Below are 15,919 nucleotides of genomic sequence, written 5' to 3'. Positions count from 1 at the left end.
CAGCCCCTCTACTCCTTGGCCTTCTCATCACATGGCACCTGCATTTCAAGGGTGAGCATTTCAAGAGAGTGCTAGAGAGATGCTGCATCTTTTTTCATAAACAGACTCAGTAGTCACATCATGTCATTTCCAACCTTGTATTTCTCATTGGAACCACGTCATTAAATCTGACTCATATTCAAGGGAAGGAAAACTAGACTACATTTCTTGATGGGAGCAGTTTCGAAGAATTTGCAGATGTATTTTAAAAGCACACACCATAGAAGCTCTCGGTCCAGTGAACCCTCTGAGAAGCTTCTGCAACATTGCTGCCATGGTTGGCTTTTGATTTAGCAATGGAGAACGTTCACCTCACACTATCCCATGATGTCTCAAAATAAACAAGCAAGCTTACTTACCCATAAACAATTGAGCAACACAGTAGTGCTCAGTGATTGTCAGGGTAGTGTGCTATTTTCCCACACACTGTTGTTTTTAAAAACCCTAGATTTAAAAACTCATTCTCATGCCAGCATTTCTGGTTTTCAAGGAAAATTAAGTTACATGTATTTGGCATTTTCTTGATCTTTATACTGAATTCACTTGCCCATTGGGGAGGGCAGCCAGTACTCCTATTTGCTGTCTTCAAGGAGGTGGGTTGCAAATAAACCAATATGAACAGACTTGACTGTAAAACAAAACGAAACAGGCCAGGCATGGTAGCTCAAGCCTGTAATCCCAGCACTTTGGGAGGCCAAGGCAGGAGGATCACCTGAGGTCAGGAGTTCAAGACCAGCCTGGTCCACATGGTGAAACCCCATCTCTACTAAAAATACAAAAATTAGCCGGGTGTGGTGGCAGGTGCCAGTAATCCCAGCTACTCGGGAGGCTGAGACAGGAGAATCACTTGAACCTGGGAGGTGGAGGTTGCAGTGAGCCGAGATTGTGCTATTGTGTTCCAGCCTGGGTGACAAGAGTGAAACTCCATCTCAAAAAAAAAAAAAAAAGAAAAAAAGGTAAAAAACAAAACAACGACAAAAACTGTTTCCTGGTAAAAATATATCTGTATGGATGTTGACTGATTCTCATTGTTTGGAAAGTTGAGAAAAACCTCACCAAGCCATTGGAAGTTTGGCAGATCGATTTTCAATGGTCTCTGAAGGAAGCATGTCAATCAGAGAGGGAGCTTGTTTCAGGTACAGTGTACTGCTCTAGTTTAAATGGTCTTCCCACCAGCATGAACTTGCCACCAGCACAATCATCTTCATGGAGTCAAAGGGGAAAATTTAGTTCCTTGTTGTTAGCTTGGCTCTTTCCCTCTGTCTAAAACTTATAACTCTGTAGATTCATTTTTCGAGGATGCTTTATTCTATCCTAATGTATTGGGATTTTACTATGGACCAAGCAATGTGCAGATCATAGTTATCACTGGAGGGTGGCTTAGCTAACCTGTTTCACCATGCAGACATTTTAGAGGCACTCTGGGAGGCAGTTTGCAATCTAGTTGCTCTGTTCTTCTTTCCAGCTGCTTTTGTTGCACATCCTGTGGTGATATACACGGTAGGGCGGGGCAAAAGCTAACTGGGGTTGTGCTCATCTGAGATTTGTCTAGAAGCCTTGAGAAGAAGATCTGGAGTGTGTACATTTCCCTTGGACCTTTCTTTGACTTTTCTCTGATTTTCCCTAGCCTCAAGCACATTTGCATATTCTCCTGGTGAGTCTCCCTTTCATGTCCAGCCACTGTGCCCTTCTATTTCTGAGGATCTTATCCCATTCTCAGTCAGCATCTGCAAGAGTTATTTTGGTTTTCTAAGCATTGTTTCATTAACATTAGGCAGAAATTCAAAAGCACACTGGTCAGATAGTTTTAATTTAATTGTCTGGTAACTCCATTTGTTTGCATTTCTGTTCAAAATCATTTAAATCGCAGGCATATGTTTTTCACACTGTATTCCCAACTATTGTTTTTAAAAATTATTTCTCTAGTTTGGAATTATTGGATGTATCTATCTTCTTGAACATTATCCAAATACCCACAGAGAGTTATTAGGCTAGAAAGACCTTTCTAAGGCCAGGCAAACCTCTTCCTCTGACTACTAACAGTTTTCCTCCACAAATAACAAGAGCAGATCGTGGTTCCACCCAGGTAGGTCTGCCTGAAGGGAAGGCGTGCATGCTCTGCTTTGCTGGTTTTGCAACCTGCAAGGTCAGTGTCTGTCACAGCTGAATGTGCAGGGGGCAGGGTGGCTTGTTGCTTCATTTCTTGAACTCATCACAGCTGGGTGTTTTAAACAGTACAAGGGGAGTGAGACACAGCTTGTGCCTTTCAGGAGTGCATCATGGCAGTACAGAGATCTGTGTGGCTACCCCTGATTCACATGTTTGAAGACTATTCACATTGACCTGTGTTTCTCAGATGTCTCAAAAAGAAAAACACAAAACATTTTCAACTGCAAATAATACTCAAATACTTAGCTCCCTTACTTGCAAGGATACGTATGCTTGTAAGGTTTCTCCCTCACCACTGGTTCATTGGACTTCAGATTTCAGCGTTTGATAATCCAGCTATTAGAAGTGTAGAAAAATGGTACCCTGGGAAGTCCACATGTGAAAGGGAATATTATCGACAATGAGACCATGTAAATACTTGGAATGGTTAAGAGAGAAAGGAGAGTTTTAAAAAATAGAGAAAGACAAAGCTGAAAGCACCCAACAGTGCTCTTAGCTAATGCTCATCAGTGGGGACCCAGGATGAGGGAATGATGGACCCTTCTTTTCCTCTGAAGGCCTGAAACCTTGATCCTAAATGAGAAGCAGTGGGCAGAGCATGGGTTCTGATGGTGGTGCCAGCTTAATGCTATTTGTGCAGCCAGCAAAGAAAAGGAAGGTACAAGGCAAGAAAGACTCTGTTGAAGCTGGGCCACTCCCTTGAGCCACCACTGCAGATATGTATCTCAGAACTAGACTTTCCAGTTACACACCTGATGAAGGAGACTACGTGTTTTTACCACATATGTTCACTGTCTCGCTCCACAGGGGCCCTCAGAAGAGCTCTCCCATCCTGCCCATGTGCTTGGTGCCTTCTTTATGCTATTTTTAAGTTCATGAAGAACAGCTACACCCCTCTTCAAACCATAGAATCCTAGATTAAGGCACCTTGTTTATAATCTAGTCCAATCCTTTTATTCACGTATTCACGTATTTAGAATTTTTTTTTTTTTTTTCCAAAACAGAGTCTTGCTCTGTTGCCAGGCTGAGTACAGTGGTGTGATCTCAGCTCACTGCAACCTCTGCCTCTTGGGTTCAAGCGATTCTCCTGCCTCAGCCTCCTGAGTTGCTGGGACTACAGGCACATGCCACCACACACAGCTAATTTTTGTAGTTTTAGTAGAAACGGGGTTTCACCATGTTGGCCAGGATGGTCTCGATCTCTTGACCTTGTGATCTGCCTGCCTCAGCCTCCCAATTTTAGAAATAATTTTAAGCTTACAAAGAAATTTCTAGTGTATTACAGAGAAACCCTAGATATACTCTTTACCAGTTAGCATTTTGCCCCATTTACTTTGTCATTCTTTCTCTCTCTACTTCCCCACCACACATATGTATGAATATACATATTTGTTTCTGAACCATTTGCAAGTTGTAAACATCAACTGAATAATTCCTTGCGCCCTAAATACTTCAGTGTGTATTTCCTAAGAAGAAGAACATTTTCTTACATAATCACAATACAGTTATCAATTGCAGGAAATGTAGCAATCTACCTTCCATGTTCCAATTTGGTCAATCAATCCATCATGTCTTTTATTGCTTTCCCCCTCACTGTGTGAAGATCCAGCTCCAGATCACATATTGCATTTAGCTGTCATTCATCTGGAACAGTTCCTTACCTCTTCTTTGTCTTTCATGTCACTGACATTGTTGAAACATTTAGACACCTGTTTATTTTTCAGATGAAGAGTTAAGGTACTTCCAGGATCACACAGCTAGTTATGGAAGAATCAAGACTAGAAACAGGATATTTGAAACACAGAACAGATAGGCTTCAAATTAAATTTGAAACTAGATGATTAAGAGTATATCATTTGCCTTCACTAAATATTTATTAAGTTTTCTTCAACTACCCATTTAGAAACTTAAGAGATCACTGAGGTAGACAATTGTTCACCTATAGAACAAGTATTTGCTATCCTAAAAGGGCTTAATGTTCAAACCCACAATTAGCAAGAAAATAAGACCCTTCCCTTGCAGTTTTCATTAGACAAATACAACTTTTTGGTGGTTGCCTTAGCTAGTCCAGCAAAACCAGCTAATATTTATACCAACACTGCAATTTATCCAAACCATGCCAAGTCCAGTGATTGGAAGAACTAAGATTGGAAACAAAACTGAAAACAGAAAAAGCTGAGCTTTGCAATCCAAGGGCATGGTAGTAGCTTATCCATTTGGAAAGATTAAATCCAGTGGACAGGGACAAAGTAGTTCTACGAATTTAGGAATACAGCAGTCTTTTGGCATTCTTTATGAAAAGGAAAATTCCATTCAGTTGCTGTAAGGTGGTGACTACCAATAATGTGCAAGTGTTGTGTGCTCTATGCATGTGCCTGCACACATGTATGCACGTGTGTTAGGAAGAGAACTGGGAAGGGCAGATGGAATTTTTTTTTTCTTTTTCCTAGTCTTCTTTTAGCATAGAAGGAGAGGAAACTTGAGAGACTAGACCATCCTTTATTGAGGTCTTGAAATTTTAACTGTGGCATCATAGCTGGTTGTTACCCGTGCCACAATGGCTACTCCCCTTTGACTCCTGTTCCACTTCTTTGGCCTCTAGTCCCCTCTGTCCTCTTGCAGAGAATGTTCAGGCAGCAGAGTCCCCATTCCTCGGAGTCTGCTCATTCTCTCCAAAGTGGCTTCCTCCTCCTCCCCTTGGCAGGAAATCCAGCCAGTTCAGGAGCACTCTCCTGGGGGGTGTTGCTCTAACTGTGTTATTGGTGTAAGTTCTCTGCAGTAGGAGAGGGCTGGTTGTTGAAAGTAGTAGTGGCCATAGTGGTAGTAAGAGTAATAGTTGTAACTATCATTTTTGAGTACTTACTGTGTAATAGGCACTTTCCATTTGTCAACTCATTTAATCCTCATAACCACCTAGGTGGTGTTCTCATTTTTCAAAAGAAACTGAAGCCCAGAGAGATTATGGAACTTGGTAACATTCTGGGAGCCCTGATTGAAATCTTGAAGACTCCAGCGCCAGTTCCATTGGCCTCTCCTCTTTGCCCAGAGGCTCAGCTCTCTTAGAAGACATTTGCATCTTAATGGCAGCTTCTTTCATTCTGAGGGCTATATAGTTTGTAAAGCTGGCTGTGTGTCTCCTGGGAGCTTCTAGTCAAAGGAGGTGGTGGAGGGGCAGTTAGTTCTACCCAGTGACTAAGGAACTAAGGCTCAGTGACTTATGCAAGTTTTGAGCCAAGAAGTTAGTGGCATTGAGCCTTGAACCCAGCTCTGATGATTCTGTTCCACATGTGTCATTCCTCTTTCTAAAACCAGCCAAGCTTCCTGTTGCTCTCACAATGAAGGCCACACCTCTACCTTGACATGCAAGGCCTACCTGAGATGGCTTCTTCACCTTTCCCACCTCATCTTACACCACGCTTCACTGCCACACCTCTCCCCATTCCTCTAATTTTCCATCATGCTTCCCACTTCACAGTCTTTGTACATGTAGAACCCTGCCATATGCCCTGTCCTTTTCTTTCTTTCTTTGCTGGATCACAATGGGCAATTGTATATTTAGCTAATTATTCATATTCTGTAGTAGACTGTGTAAAGAAGGTATTTTTGAGTAGGTCCCTTTGTCAATAATAACAGTGACAAATTCCCAACAGGAGACCTAGTAAGGGGCAAGGCTCTGAGCCAGACAAGGGAAGGACCCAGAGGTGAAGGTGTCCTGGCCACTGCCTTTGGAAAGCTTACCTGCTAGTGAGGAGGGGAGAGCCAGGAGGAAAGGAATAAATTCAGGGGTGACCAGAATTACATGGAAACTTTTGTTGTGGAGAGACCCATGCTTTAATGGATGGAAAGGGGTTCAACTGAAAAGAGAAAGTACATTCTAGGCAGAGAGAGTACAGAATAAGGCACAAAATTGCCCAAGGATCCAACAAACCAGAATGGCAAATAGGTTTTTACATGTATCATTTCCTGTAATAAGCTTATAAATAAATGTGGATACCAGAAGGTAAGTCCTATTAGTTTAGGCGTTTTTGTCCCTTTCATTCATTACTACATTCCTGGCTACTACCAAGTGTCAAGTCGCACTTTAGTAGATGCTCAGTATTTTAATAGTTTATTGAATAAATAAGGTAGGTACTCTCTGCTTGCATTTTACAGATGAGGAAATGCACAAATAAGTGACATGGTATATAAGTAGTAAAGCCAGGATTTTAAGAAAATATGGGAAAATATGTTTTATATTGATGGGGCTGAAAAAGGGCCTTTAAAGCATAACATGTATGCAAAGTATAAAATAAGCAATTGACAGATTTGATTTTAAAAAATTTTAAATTGCTTTGCCAAAAAAAATCAGTATTGAAAGAAAGTACTAGACTGTATAAAGCTAACTAACATAATTTAAAAATAGTGTTGATATCCTTAATATATAAAGAGCATTTAAGAATCAACAGAAAAAAACAAATGCTCCAATAGAAAAATGGACAGATGCCACAAAGAAGCAGTTCATAAAGAATAAATAAAAGTAGCCAAGTAAAATAACCAATAAAAGATATAAATAGATATATAAATATATATAATCACTCCACATTAAATAAAAATATGAATATAAACAGTACTCTGTTATTTTAGGTGGAGACTGATAAAATACAATATTGGTCAATATCTGAGGAAGCAGGTAATCTTATATATTGGGTGCAAGAATATAAATTGGTGTAGTCTTTCTGGAAAGCAGTGTAACACTATATTCCAAATTGTAAAATGAGTCTACCCTTTGATTCAGGATTTTAGCTATTCTAAGTGGATAATCAAACAATTACATCAAAATGTTTTTATAGGACCACACATGGTGGTTCATGCCTATAATCCCAGAACTTTGGAAGGCTTAACTTCCTTAAGCCTAGAAGTTTGAAATCAGCCTGGGCAACAAGGTGAAACCCTGTCTCTACAAAAAACAAAATACAAAAATTGGCCAGGTGTTGTGCCGTATACCAGGAGTCCCAGCTACTCGGGCAGCTGAGGTTGGAGGATTGCTTGAGCCTGGGAGGTAGAGGCTATAGTGAGCTGTGATCATGCCTCTGCACTCCTGCCTGGGAGACAGAGTGAGACCCTGTCTCAAAAAAAATAAATGTTTTTACAAGTAATTCTCACAGCATTCTTTCGAATATAATGAACATTTGGGAAGAATTTAAATGTCTATTAATAAGGGATTAGTTAAGTTATTATATATCTATTAAATGAATTTCTGTGAAGCCATTATATATAGTGATACACAGTAGGGGTCGGTAGGCTATGACTCAAAGGCCAAATTCAGCCTATTGCCTGATTTTGTTGATAAAGTTTTATTGGAACACAGCCACATACACTAATGTATGTACTTTCTATACATGAATTAGTTTATGTAATGTTAGCTGTCATGGCTGCTTTTGTACCATAATGGCTGAATTGAGTAGTTGCAACACAGACCAAATGGTCCAGAGGCCTGAAATATTTATTATCTGTTCCTTTACAAACAAGTTTGCTAACTCTTGATATATAGCTTTATTTATTGATGTGGAAAGCTCGCTGTAACATGTTATTGCATGAAAAAAGCAGGGTACAACAATCACACATAGGTAGTGATCACCTCGTTACATAAAATCATGTGGTGATAGGAGGTGCAAAAAAAAAAGCACCTTAAAGAATATAGTTTTGGCCAGGCGTGGTGGCTCACACCTGTAATCCCAGCACTTTGGGCGGATTATGAGGTCAGGAGATCGAGATCATCCTGGCTAACACAGTGAAACCCCGTCTCTACTAAAAATACAAAACTTAGCTGGGTGTGGTGGTGGGAGCCTGTAGTCCCAGCTACACAGGAGGCTGAGGCAAGAGAATGGCATGAACCCGGGAGGCGAAGCTTGCAGTGAGTGGAGATCGTATCACTGCACTCCAGCCTGGGCGACAGAGCAAGACTCCGTCTCAAAAAAAAAAAAAGAATGTAGTTTTGAGAGAGATATCCTGAATCATGTTTAGCAAAATATTCTGGGTTACCTGTAAGTTGTGAGACTTCAAGTGATTTTTCCTTCCTTAACCTCTGTATATTTTTCTGTAATTGCTAAGTTTTTAAAACCAATCAAGTTATTACATTTTTTTTTGAGATGGGGTCTTGCTCTGTTGCCCAGGCTAGAGTTCAGTGGCACAATGTCGGCTCACCACACGCTCTGCCTCCCAGGTTCAAACAATTCTCTTGCCTCAGCATCCCGAGAAGCTGGGATTACAGATACCTGCCACCACATCTGGTTAATTTTTGTATTTTTTTTAGTAGATATGGTGTTTCACCATGTTAGTCAGGCTGGTCTTGAACTCCTGACCTCAGGTGATCCACCCGCCTTGGCCTCCCAAAGTGCTGGGATTACAGGCATGAGCCACTACACCTGGCCCCTGTTTTTCAAACAAAGAACTTGAACTGATAACTTACAAAAGAAGAAATAGAGCTACTAAGCAGACACAGGGGAAATGTTAAGGCCTTGCAAATAGTGTAAACTAAACTGAAAGTATTTTATCTTTTTAATTAACAAAATTTGAAACTATTTCATACCAGTTCTGAGTTCAGTGAAACTCTTCTTTCATAAATTGATGGTGGCTTTATAAATAGTTACAATTTTGGAAAATAATTTGACAACATTTTAGTACCTTTTAATGTACACCTTGAATTTTTCTAACTTTAACATACACCTTAAAACAGTAATCTCGCATTTAGAAATATATAGTTTCACAGAAATAATTTCAGTTTATGAAAGACTATGTACATCAAGTTGTCTAAATAGCATAAAATGTCTTTGATTTAAAGCTAAATGTAGTTGAACATAAAATCTCACAAATGCTATGTTTACTGCAGTGGCAAAAATACAGAACAATGTGAAGTACAAACAAAGGTGAAGAACAACTTACATTCTCATGCTTTGCTGGTGAGAATGTAAAGCAACCACTCTGCAAAATCGTTTTTCAGTTTTTTATAAAGTTAAGCATATATTTACCAGATGGCACACAATTCTACCTCTATATATTTATGCTTGAAAAATCAAAACTTCTTTTCACAAATAAATATTTGCATGGATATTTATAGCAGTTCTATTCATAAATGTCAAAAGCTGGAAACAACCCAGATATTCTTCAGTGGGTAAAAAAACAAACTGTGGTGCAGCCATAAAGTGGAGTGCCACTCAGTAATAAGAAGGAACATGCTATTGATAACCATGACAACTGAATGAATCTTAAAAGCATTATGTTGTATGAAAGAAGGTGGCCTTAAAAGCTCACACAACGTATGATTCCATTTATGTCTTTGGCAGACAGACCAAAGGATACAGAGCAAAGTGTTTGCCAAGTTTAAGTGTGGAGGAGGGTGTGGCAATAAAGGGATAGCATCACGGAATTTTTTGGCAAGATAGGCTGTTCTGTATCCTAATTGTAGTGGTGGTTAAACAAACCTATAGACATTAAATTCATTGAACGATACACCAAAAAACAGTAAATTTTACTGCATGTTAATTAAAAAAAACAAATTGTTTAGGAAAATACTGGAAGAGAATGCATGAAAATTACAATATTGTTTGTTTAAGGTGATGGTGTTATGGACAATTTTCTTTTCCTGTTTCCCCAATGTTACATGAAAAAATTGTTTCCATAACTAATATACTTATAAACAAACATATTGAAAGACTCTAAATTCATGGTACTATATATGTTTGAGAAATGAACAAATAGCCCTTCATATGTCAATAAAATCTTTTTCTTTTTTTCATGGAATCTTGCTCTGTCACCCAGGCTGGAGTGCAGTAGCGCAATCTCAGCTCACTGCAACCTCCACCTCCCAGGTCCAAGCAATTCTCTTGCCTTGGCCTCCCTAGTAGCTGGGATTACAGGTGCGTGCCACCACACCCAGCTAATTTTTATATTTTTAGTACAGACAGGGTTTGGCCATGTTGACCAGGCTTGTCTCGAACTCCTGACCCCAGGTGATCTGCCCACCTTGGCCTCCCAAAGTGCTGGTATTACAGACATGAGCCACCATGCCCGGCCCATATGGCAATAATATCTGAAGACACTGTGCATCTGACGTCATCAGGAGCAGTTCAAATTGTGTCCAGGAGCCTATTTATGAAACTAATAAAGCATGCAATTTACTTTAGGAAGCACAAGTGTAAGTACTCAGGGAATTTTTGCTTTGTTAAAGCTTCTTTTATTTGGAAAATTTACTTTTGTAGAATTCTCTATTCACCTTTGATGCCAAATAAATGAGATTATGTTTTAAGGCAATAATAACCTCATGTAAACATGCATTATCTTATTTGTTCTTCAAAATCCTCTAACCCCACCACCAGAAGGTAAAAATGGTTAGTGTATGCTCTTGTTGGAAAAGCGGAAGCCAAGGTACAGAAACATTCTAGTTTAAACACTGTGTAATAAAAATGCTGTTTTCTCTAACTTTTCTTCAAGAAGACAGATTGTACTTTTTTTGTTGCTTGCCAGTAATGATATTTAAGACAATATTATTGTATCTTTTCTTTCAATAATTTCCTGGGCTTTATTAGGATAAAAAGTATTTGTTTTATTATTGAAAATTCATAAGCGCTTTGGTTGTGATGAAATTCTCTCATCTGTTTGGTGTTTCAGGATTTTATATTGCACGCTGATCTTGCCTATGTATTACCTCGAGCCTTTCTTTTCATACATCTTCCTCAACCTACAGCTCATGATCTTGCAGGTCCTTCACCTTTACTGGGGTTATTACATCTTGAAGATGCTCAACAGATGTATATTCATGAAGGTAAGGACTGTCCAAATGTTATTGCTCTTAATGTCATTACCAGGTTAATGGTGAGGCCCAGACTGTTGAATGTTCAAGTTAATTCCTGGTTTTAACCAGAATTCTTTTTTTCTTGATTTGATGATTTTTGATTAAAATTTTGGTAAAATAGAGCTAGATTTTTCATAAGTAGGTCTTTAAGGTGCTTTAAAGAAATTGCTTTTATTAGAACATGTTATTTTTGACATTTAAAAAATGTCAAAAATTCAAAAATTCTAAAAATTGCTGCTTGTTTTTATGCTTGAAGAAAATTTTTAAACTTTTGTTTATTGATATGTAATATTCGTGCATATTTATGTGATATTTTGTACATGCATAGAATGTGTAGTCAGGACATTTGGGGTATCCATCATCTTGAGTATTTATCATCTCTTAGTGTTGGGAACATTTCAAGTCCTCTCTTACAGCTATTTTGAAATATACAGTGTATTGTTGTTAACTGTAGTCACCTGCTAACTGAACATTGGAATTTGTTCCTTTTATCTAACTCTAAGTTTTTACCTATTACCCAGCCTTTCTTCATCTTCCTCCAACCCCACCAACACACCTTTCCCAACCTGGTGTCTATCATTCTACTCTTTGATATATTGTTTTTGTTGTTGTTGTTGTTTGTTTGCTTTGCATGAATTTCCAGTAGTGAGATTACTGGGTCATATGGCAGTTCTACATTTAGGTTTTGAGAAATCTACATTCTGTTTTCCATAGAGATTGTGCTAATTTATATTCCCACAAACAGTATATAAGAGTTCCCTCTCCTTTACATTCTCACCAGTGTCTGTCAATCACTTTTTGCCCTTTTAATAATAGCAGTTTTAACTGGGTGAGATGATATCTCATTGTGGTTTTGACTTGCATATTTCCCTGATAGTTAGTGATGTTGAGCATTTTTTCATATGCCTGTTGGCCAGTGTATGTTTTTTCTTCAGAAATATTTATTCACGTCCTTTGCCCCTTTTTAATGGAATTACTATTATTATTATTTGTTGTTATTTTACTGTTGAGCTGTTTGTGTTCCCTGTATATTCTGGATATTAGTCCATTATCAGATGAATAATTTGCAAATATTTTCTCCCATTCAATAGTTTGTCTTTTCACTATGTTGATTGTTTCCTTTGCTGCACAGAAGCTTCTTAGTTTAATATAGTCCCATGTGTCTATTTCGGTTTTTGTTGCCTGTGCTTTTGAGGTCTTAGCCATTGAATCTTTGTCTAGACCAATGTCCTGAAGTATTTCCCTGAAGTACTTCCCTTATGTATTCTTCAAGTAGTTTTATATTTTAGGGTCTTATATTTAAGTCTGTAATCTATATTGAGTTGATTTTTGTATATGATGAGAGATAGAGATCTAATTTCAATCTTCTGCATGTGGATATCCAATTTTCTACACACTATTTATTGAAGAAGGTGTCCTTTCCCCCAATGTATGTATTTTTTTTTATTTCTGTGAAAAATGGCATTGGTATCTTTTTTTTTTTTTTTTTTTGACAATGTCTTGCTCTGTCTTCAAGGTTAGAGTGCAGGGACATGATTATGACTCACTGCTGCCTCAATCTCCCAGGCTCAAGCAATCCTCCCACTTCAGCCACTCAAGTAGCTAGGACTACAGACACATGCCACCACACTTTGCTAATTTTTAAAATTTTTTGTAGAAATTGGGTCTCTATGTTTTCCAGGATAGTCTCAAACTCTTGGGCTCATGCGATTCTCTTGCCTTGGTCTCCCAAAGTGCTGGAATTACAGGTGTAAGGCACTATGCCTGGCCAACATTGCTATCTTGGTAGAGATTGAATTGAATCTTTAGATTGCTTTGAGGAGTCTGGTCATTTTAATATTAACTTTTCTAATCCATGAGCATGAGCTGTCTTTCCATTTGTTTGTGTCCTCTTCAATTTTTAAAAATCAATGTTTTGTAGTTTTCCTTGTAGAGGTCTTTGACCTCCTTGGTTAAATTTATTCCTAGGTATTTTTGTAGTTATTGTAAATGAGATTGCCTTATTGAGTTCTTTTTCAGTTAGTGTGTTGTTCATATATAGACACACTATTTTTTTATGTTGAATTTGTATCCTGTCACTTTACTGAATTTGTTTATCAGATCTAAGACTTTTTTGGTTCTTTAGGTTTTTCTGGATATAAGACCATGATACCTGCAAAGAGGGACAATTTGACATCCTCTTTTCTAATTTGGATGCCTTTTATTTCTGTCTCTTGCCTGATTGCTCTGACTTTGATGTCCAGTACTACGTCGAATAGGAGTAGTAAAGTGAGCATCTTTGTCTTGTTCCAGTTTTTAAAGGAAAGGCTTTCAGCTTTTCACCATTTAGTATGATGTTAGCTATGAATTTGTCATATATGCCCTTCATTATGTTCAGGTATGTTCCCTCTGTGACTAGTTTGTTGAGAGTTTTTATCATAAAAGGATGCTGAATTTTATCAAATGCTTTTTCTGTGTCTATTGAGATGATCATATAAATTGTATTATACATTCTGTCTATGTAATGTGTCACATTTATTGATTTGTTTATGTTGAATCAACCTTGCATCCCTGGGATGAATCCCACTTGGTATTGGTATGTTACCTTTTTGATGTACTGTTGGATTTGGCTTGCTAGAATTTTGTCGAGAATTTTTGTATCTATGTTAATCAGGGATATTGGCCTGTAGTATTTTTTTTGTTGTTGGGTCCTTGTCTGGTTTTGATATCAAGGTAATGCTGGCCTTGTAGAATGAGTTAGGGAGAATTCCCTTCACTTTAGTTTTTTTTTTTTTTTTTTTTTTTTTCAGTAGTTTAAGGAGAATTGCTGTAAATTCTTCTCTGTAAGTTTGGTAGAATTTAGCAATAAAGCTATCTGGACCTGGACTTTTCTTTGTTGAAAGACTTTTTGTTACTGATCCAATCTCTTTACTTTTTACTGATCTGTTCAGGTTTTCTGTTTCTTCCTCAATCAGTCTTGGGACATTGTAAGTGTTTATGAATTTAACCATTTCCTCTAGGTTTTCCAGTTTGTTAGTGTATAGTTATTCACTATAGTTTCTGATAATCTTTTGTATTTCTGTGGTATCAATTGTAATGTGTCTTTTTTGTTTCTGATTTTCTTTATTTTGATCTTTTCTCCTTTTCTCTTGGTCAGTCTAGCTAGCAATCTATTTTGTTTATCTTTTCAAAAAACCAACTTCTAATTTTGTTGATTCTTTGTAATTATTTTCAGTCTCTTTCATTTAGATTTGCTCTGATCTTTATTATTTCTTTCCTTCTACTAATTTCCCATTTGGCTTGTTCTTGCTTTCCTAGTTCATTGAGGTTCATCACTAGATTTTTATATGACATCTTTCTACTTTTTTGATGTAGAAGTTTATTGCTATAAACTTCCCTCTTAGCACTGTTTTTGGTTTATCTCATAGGTTTTGATATGTTGTGTTTTGATTTTCACTTGTTTCAAGAAATGTTTTGATTTCCCTCTTAATTTCTTTCTTGACCTAGTGGTTGTTTGGGAGCATGTTGTTTAATTTCCATGTATTCATACAGTTTTCAAAGTTTCTCTTATTGATTTAATAAGTGGGTCATTTAATTGTTGATTTAATAAGTGGGTCATTTTTAAATCCATTCAGCCAGTCTATATCTTTTAAATGGAAAGTTTAATCTGTTTACATTCAAGGTTAGTATTAATATGTGAGGGGTTATTTCTGTCATTTTATTAATTAATTTCTAGTTGTTCTGTATATCCTTTGTTTCTTTCTTTCTCTCTTATTGTTTATCATTGTGGTTTGGTGGTTTTCTGCAGTGGTAACATTTGAGTCCTTTCTCTTCTTATCTAATCCATTGTGGTCTAAAAAGACACTACATGTAATTTCAGTTTTTAAAAATTTGTTGAGACATGTTTTGTGTCCTAACATATGGTCTATCCTGGAGAATGTCCCATGTGCTGATGAGAAGAATGTGTATTCTGTAGCCACTGGATGAAATGTTCTGTAACAGTCTGTTAGGTCCATTTTGCATAAAGTGCAGTTTAAATCCAATGTTTCTTTGTAAATATTTTGTCTAGATGGTCCATCTAGTAGGGTGATAGTACGGTGTTGAAGTCTGCAACTATTATTGTATTGGGCTTCATCTATCTCACTAGTAATATTTGCTTTATATGTCTGAGTGCTCTATTGTTGGCTACATATATATTTAGAATTGTATTTCTTGCTGAGTTGATCTCTTTATCATTTTATAATTGACTTTTTTGTCTATTTTTACTGTTTTTTTGAATTAAAGTCTGTTTTGTCTGATATAAGTATAGGTGTTTCTGCTTGCTTTTGGTTTCCACTTGCAGGAGTAACTTTTTACATTCCTTTACTTTTAGTCTATATGTTTTGTTTTGTTTTGGTTTTCTGTTTGTTTTGTTTTTTGTTTTTTTTGAGACAGAGTCTTGCTGTCACCCAGGCTAGAATGCAGTGGCACGATCTCGGCTCACTGCAAGTTCCGTCTCCCAGGTTCACACCATTCTCCCATCTCAGCCTCCCTAGAGCTGGAACTACAGGTGCCCACCACCACACCTGGCTAATCTTGTTTTTGTATTTTTAGTAGAGACAGGGTTTCACCGTGTTAGCCAGGATGGTCTTGATCTCCTGAACTTGTGATCTTCCCACTTTGGCCTCCCAAAGTGCTGGGATTACAGGCATGAGCCACTGTGCCTGGCCTAGTCTATATGTGTTTTTACAGGTGAAATGAGCTTCTTGTAGGCAGCATATAGTGGGTCATTTTTAAATCCATTCAGCCAGTTTATATCTTTTAAGTAGAAAGTTTAATCTGTTTACATTCAAGGTTAGTATTAATATGTGAGGGGTTATTTCTGTCATTTTATTAATTAATTTCTAGTTGTTCTGTATATCC

At 37.6% G+C, this 15,919-nt stretch overlaps 1 protein-coding gene across 2 annotated transcripts in view; it reads left to right on the top strand.

The window, feature by feature from the left end:
* Positions 1 to 15,919, top strand: part of CERS3 (ceramide synthase 3) — a 149,023-nt gene that overhangs the window by 81,363 nt on the left and 51,741 nt on the right. For both annotated transcript variants that reach the window (XM_011965246.1, XM_011965247.1), the window contains one exon: positions 10,855 to 11,008. In XM_011965246.1, coding sequence (XP_011820636.1) covers positions 10,855 to 11,008 — 154 coding nt within the window. The remainder of the gene's footprint in view (positions 1 to 10,854; positions 11,009 to 15,919) is intronic.

The sequence above is a fragment of the Mandrillus leucophaeus genome, unplaced genomic scaffold (genome assembly GCF_000951045.1).
Source record: "Mandrillus leucophaeus isolate KB7577 unplaced genomic scaffold, Mleu.le_1.0 Scaffold719, whole genome shotgun sequence".
Lineage (NCBI taxonomy): Eukaryota > Metazoa > Chordata > Mammalia > Primates > Cercopithecidae > Mandrillus > Mandrillus leucophaeus.
This window is presented reverse-complemented; position numbering and strand designations above follow the sequence as displayed.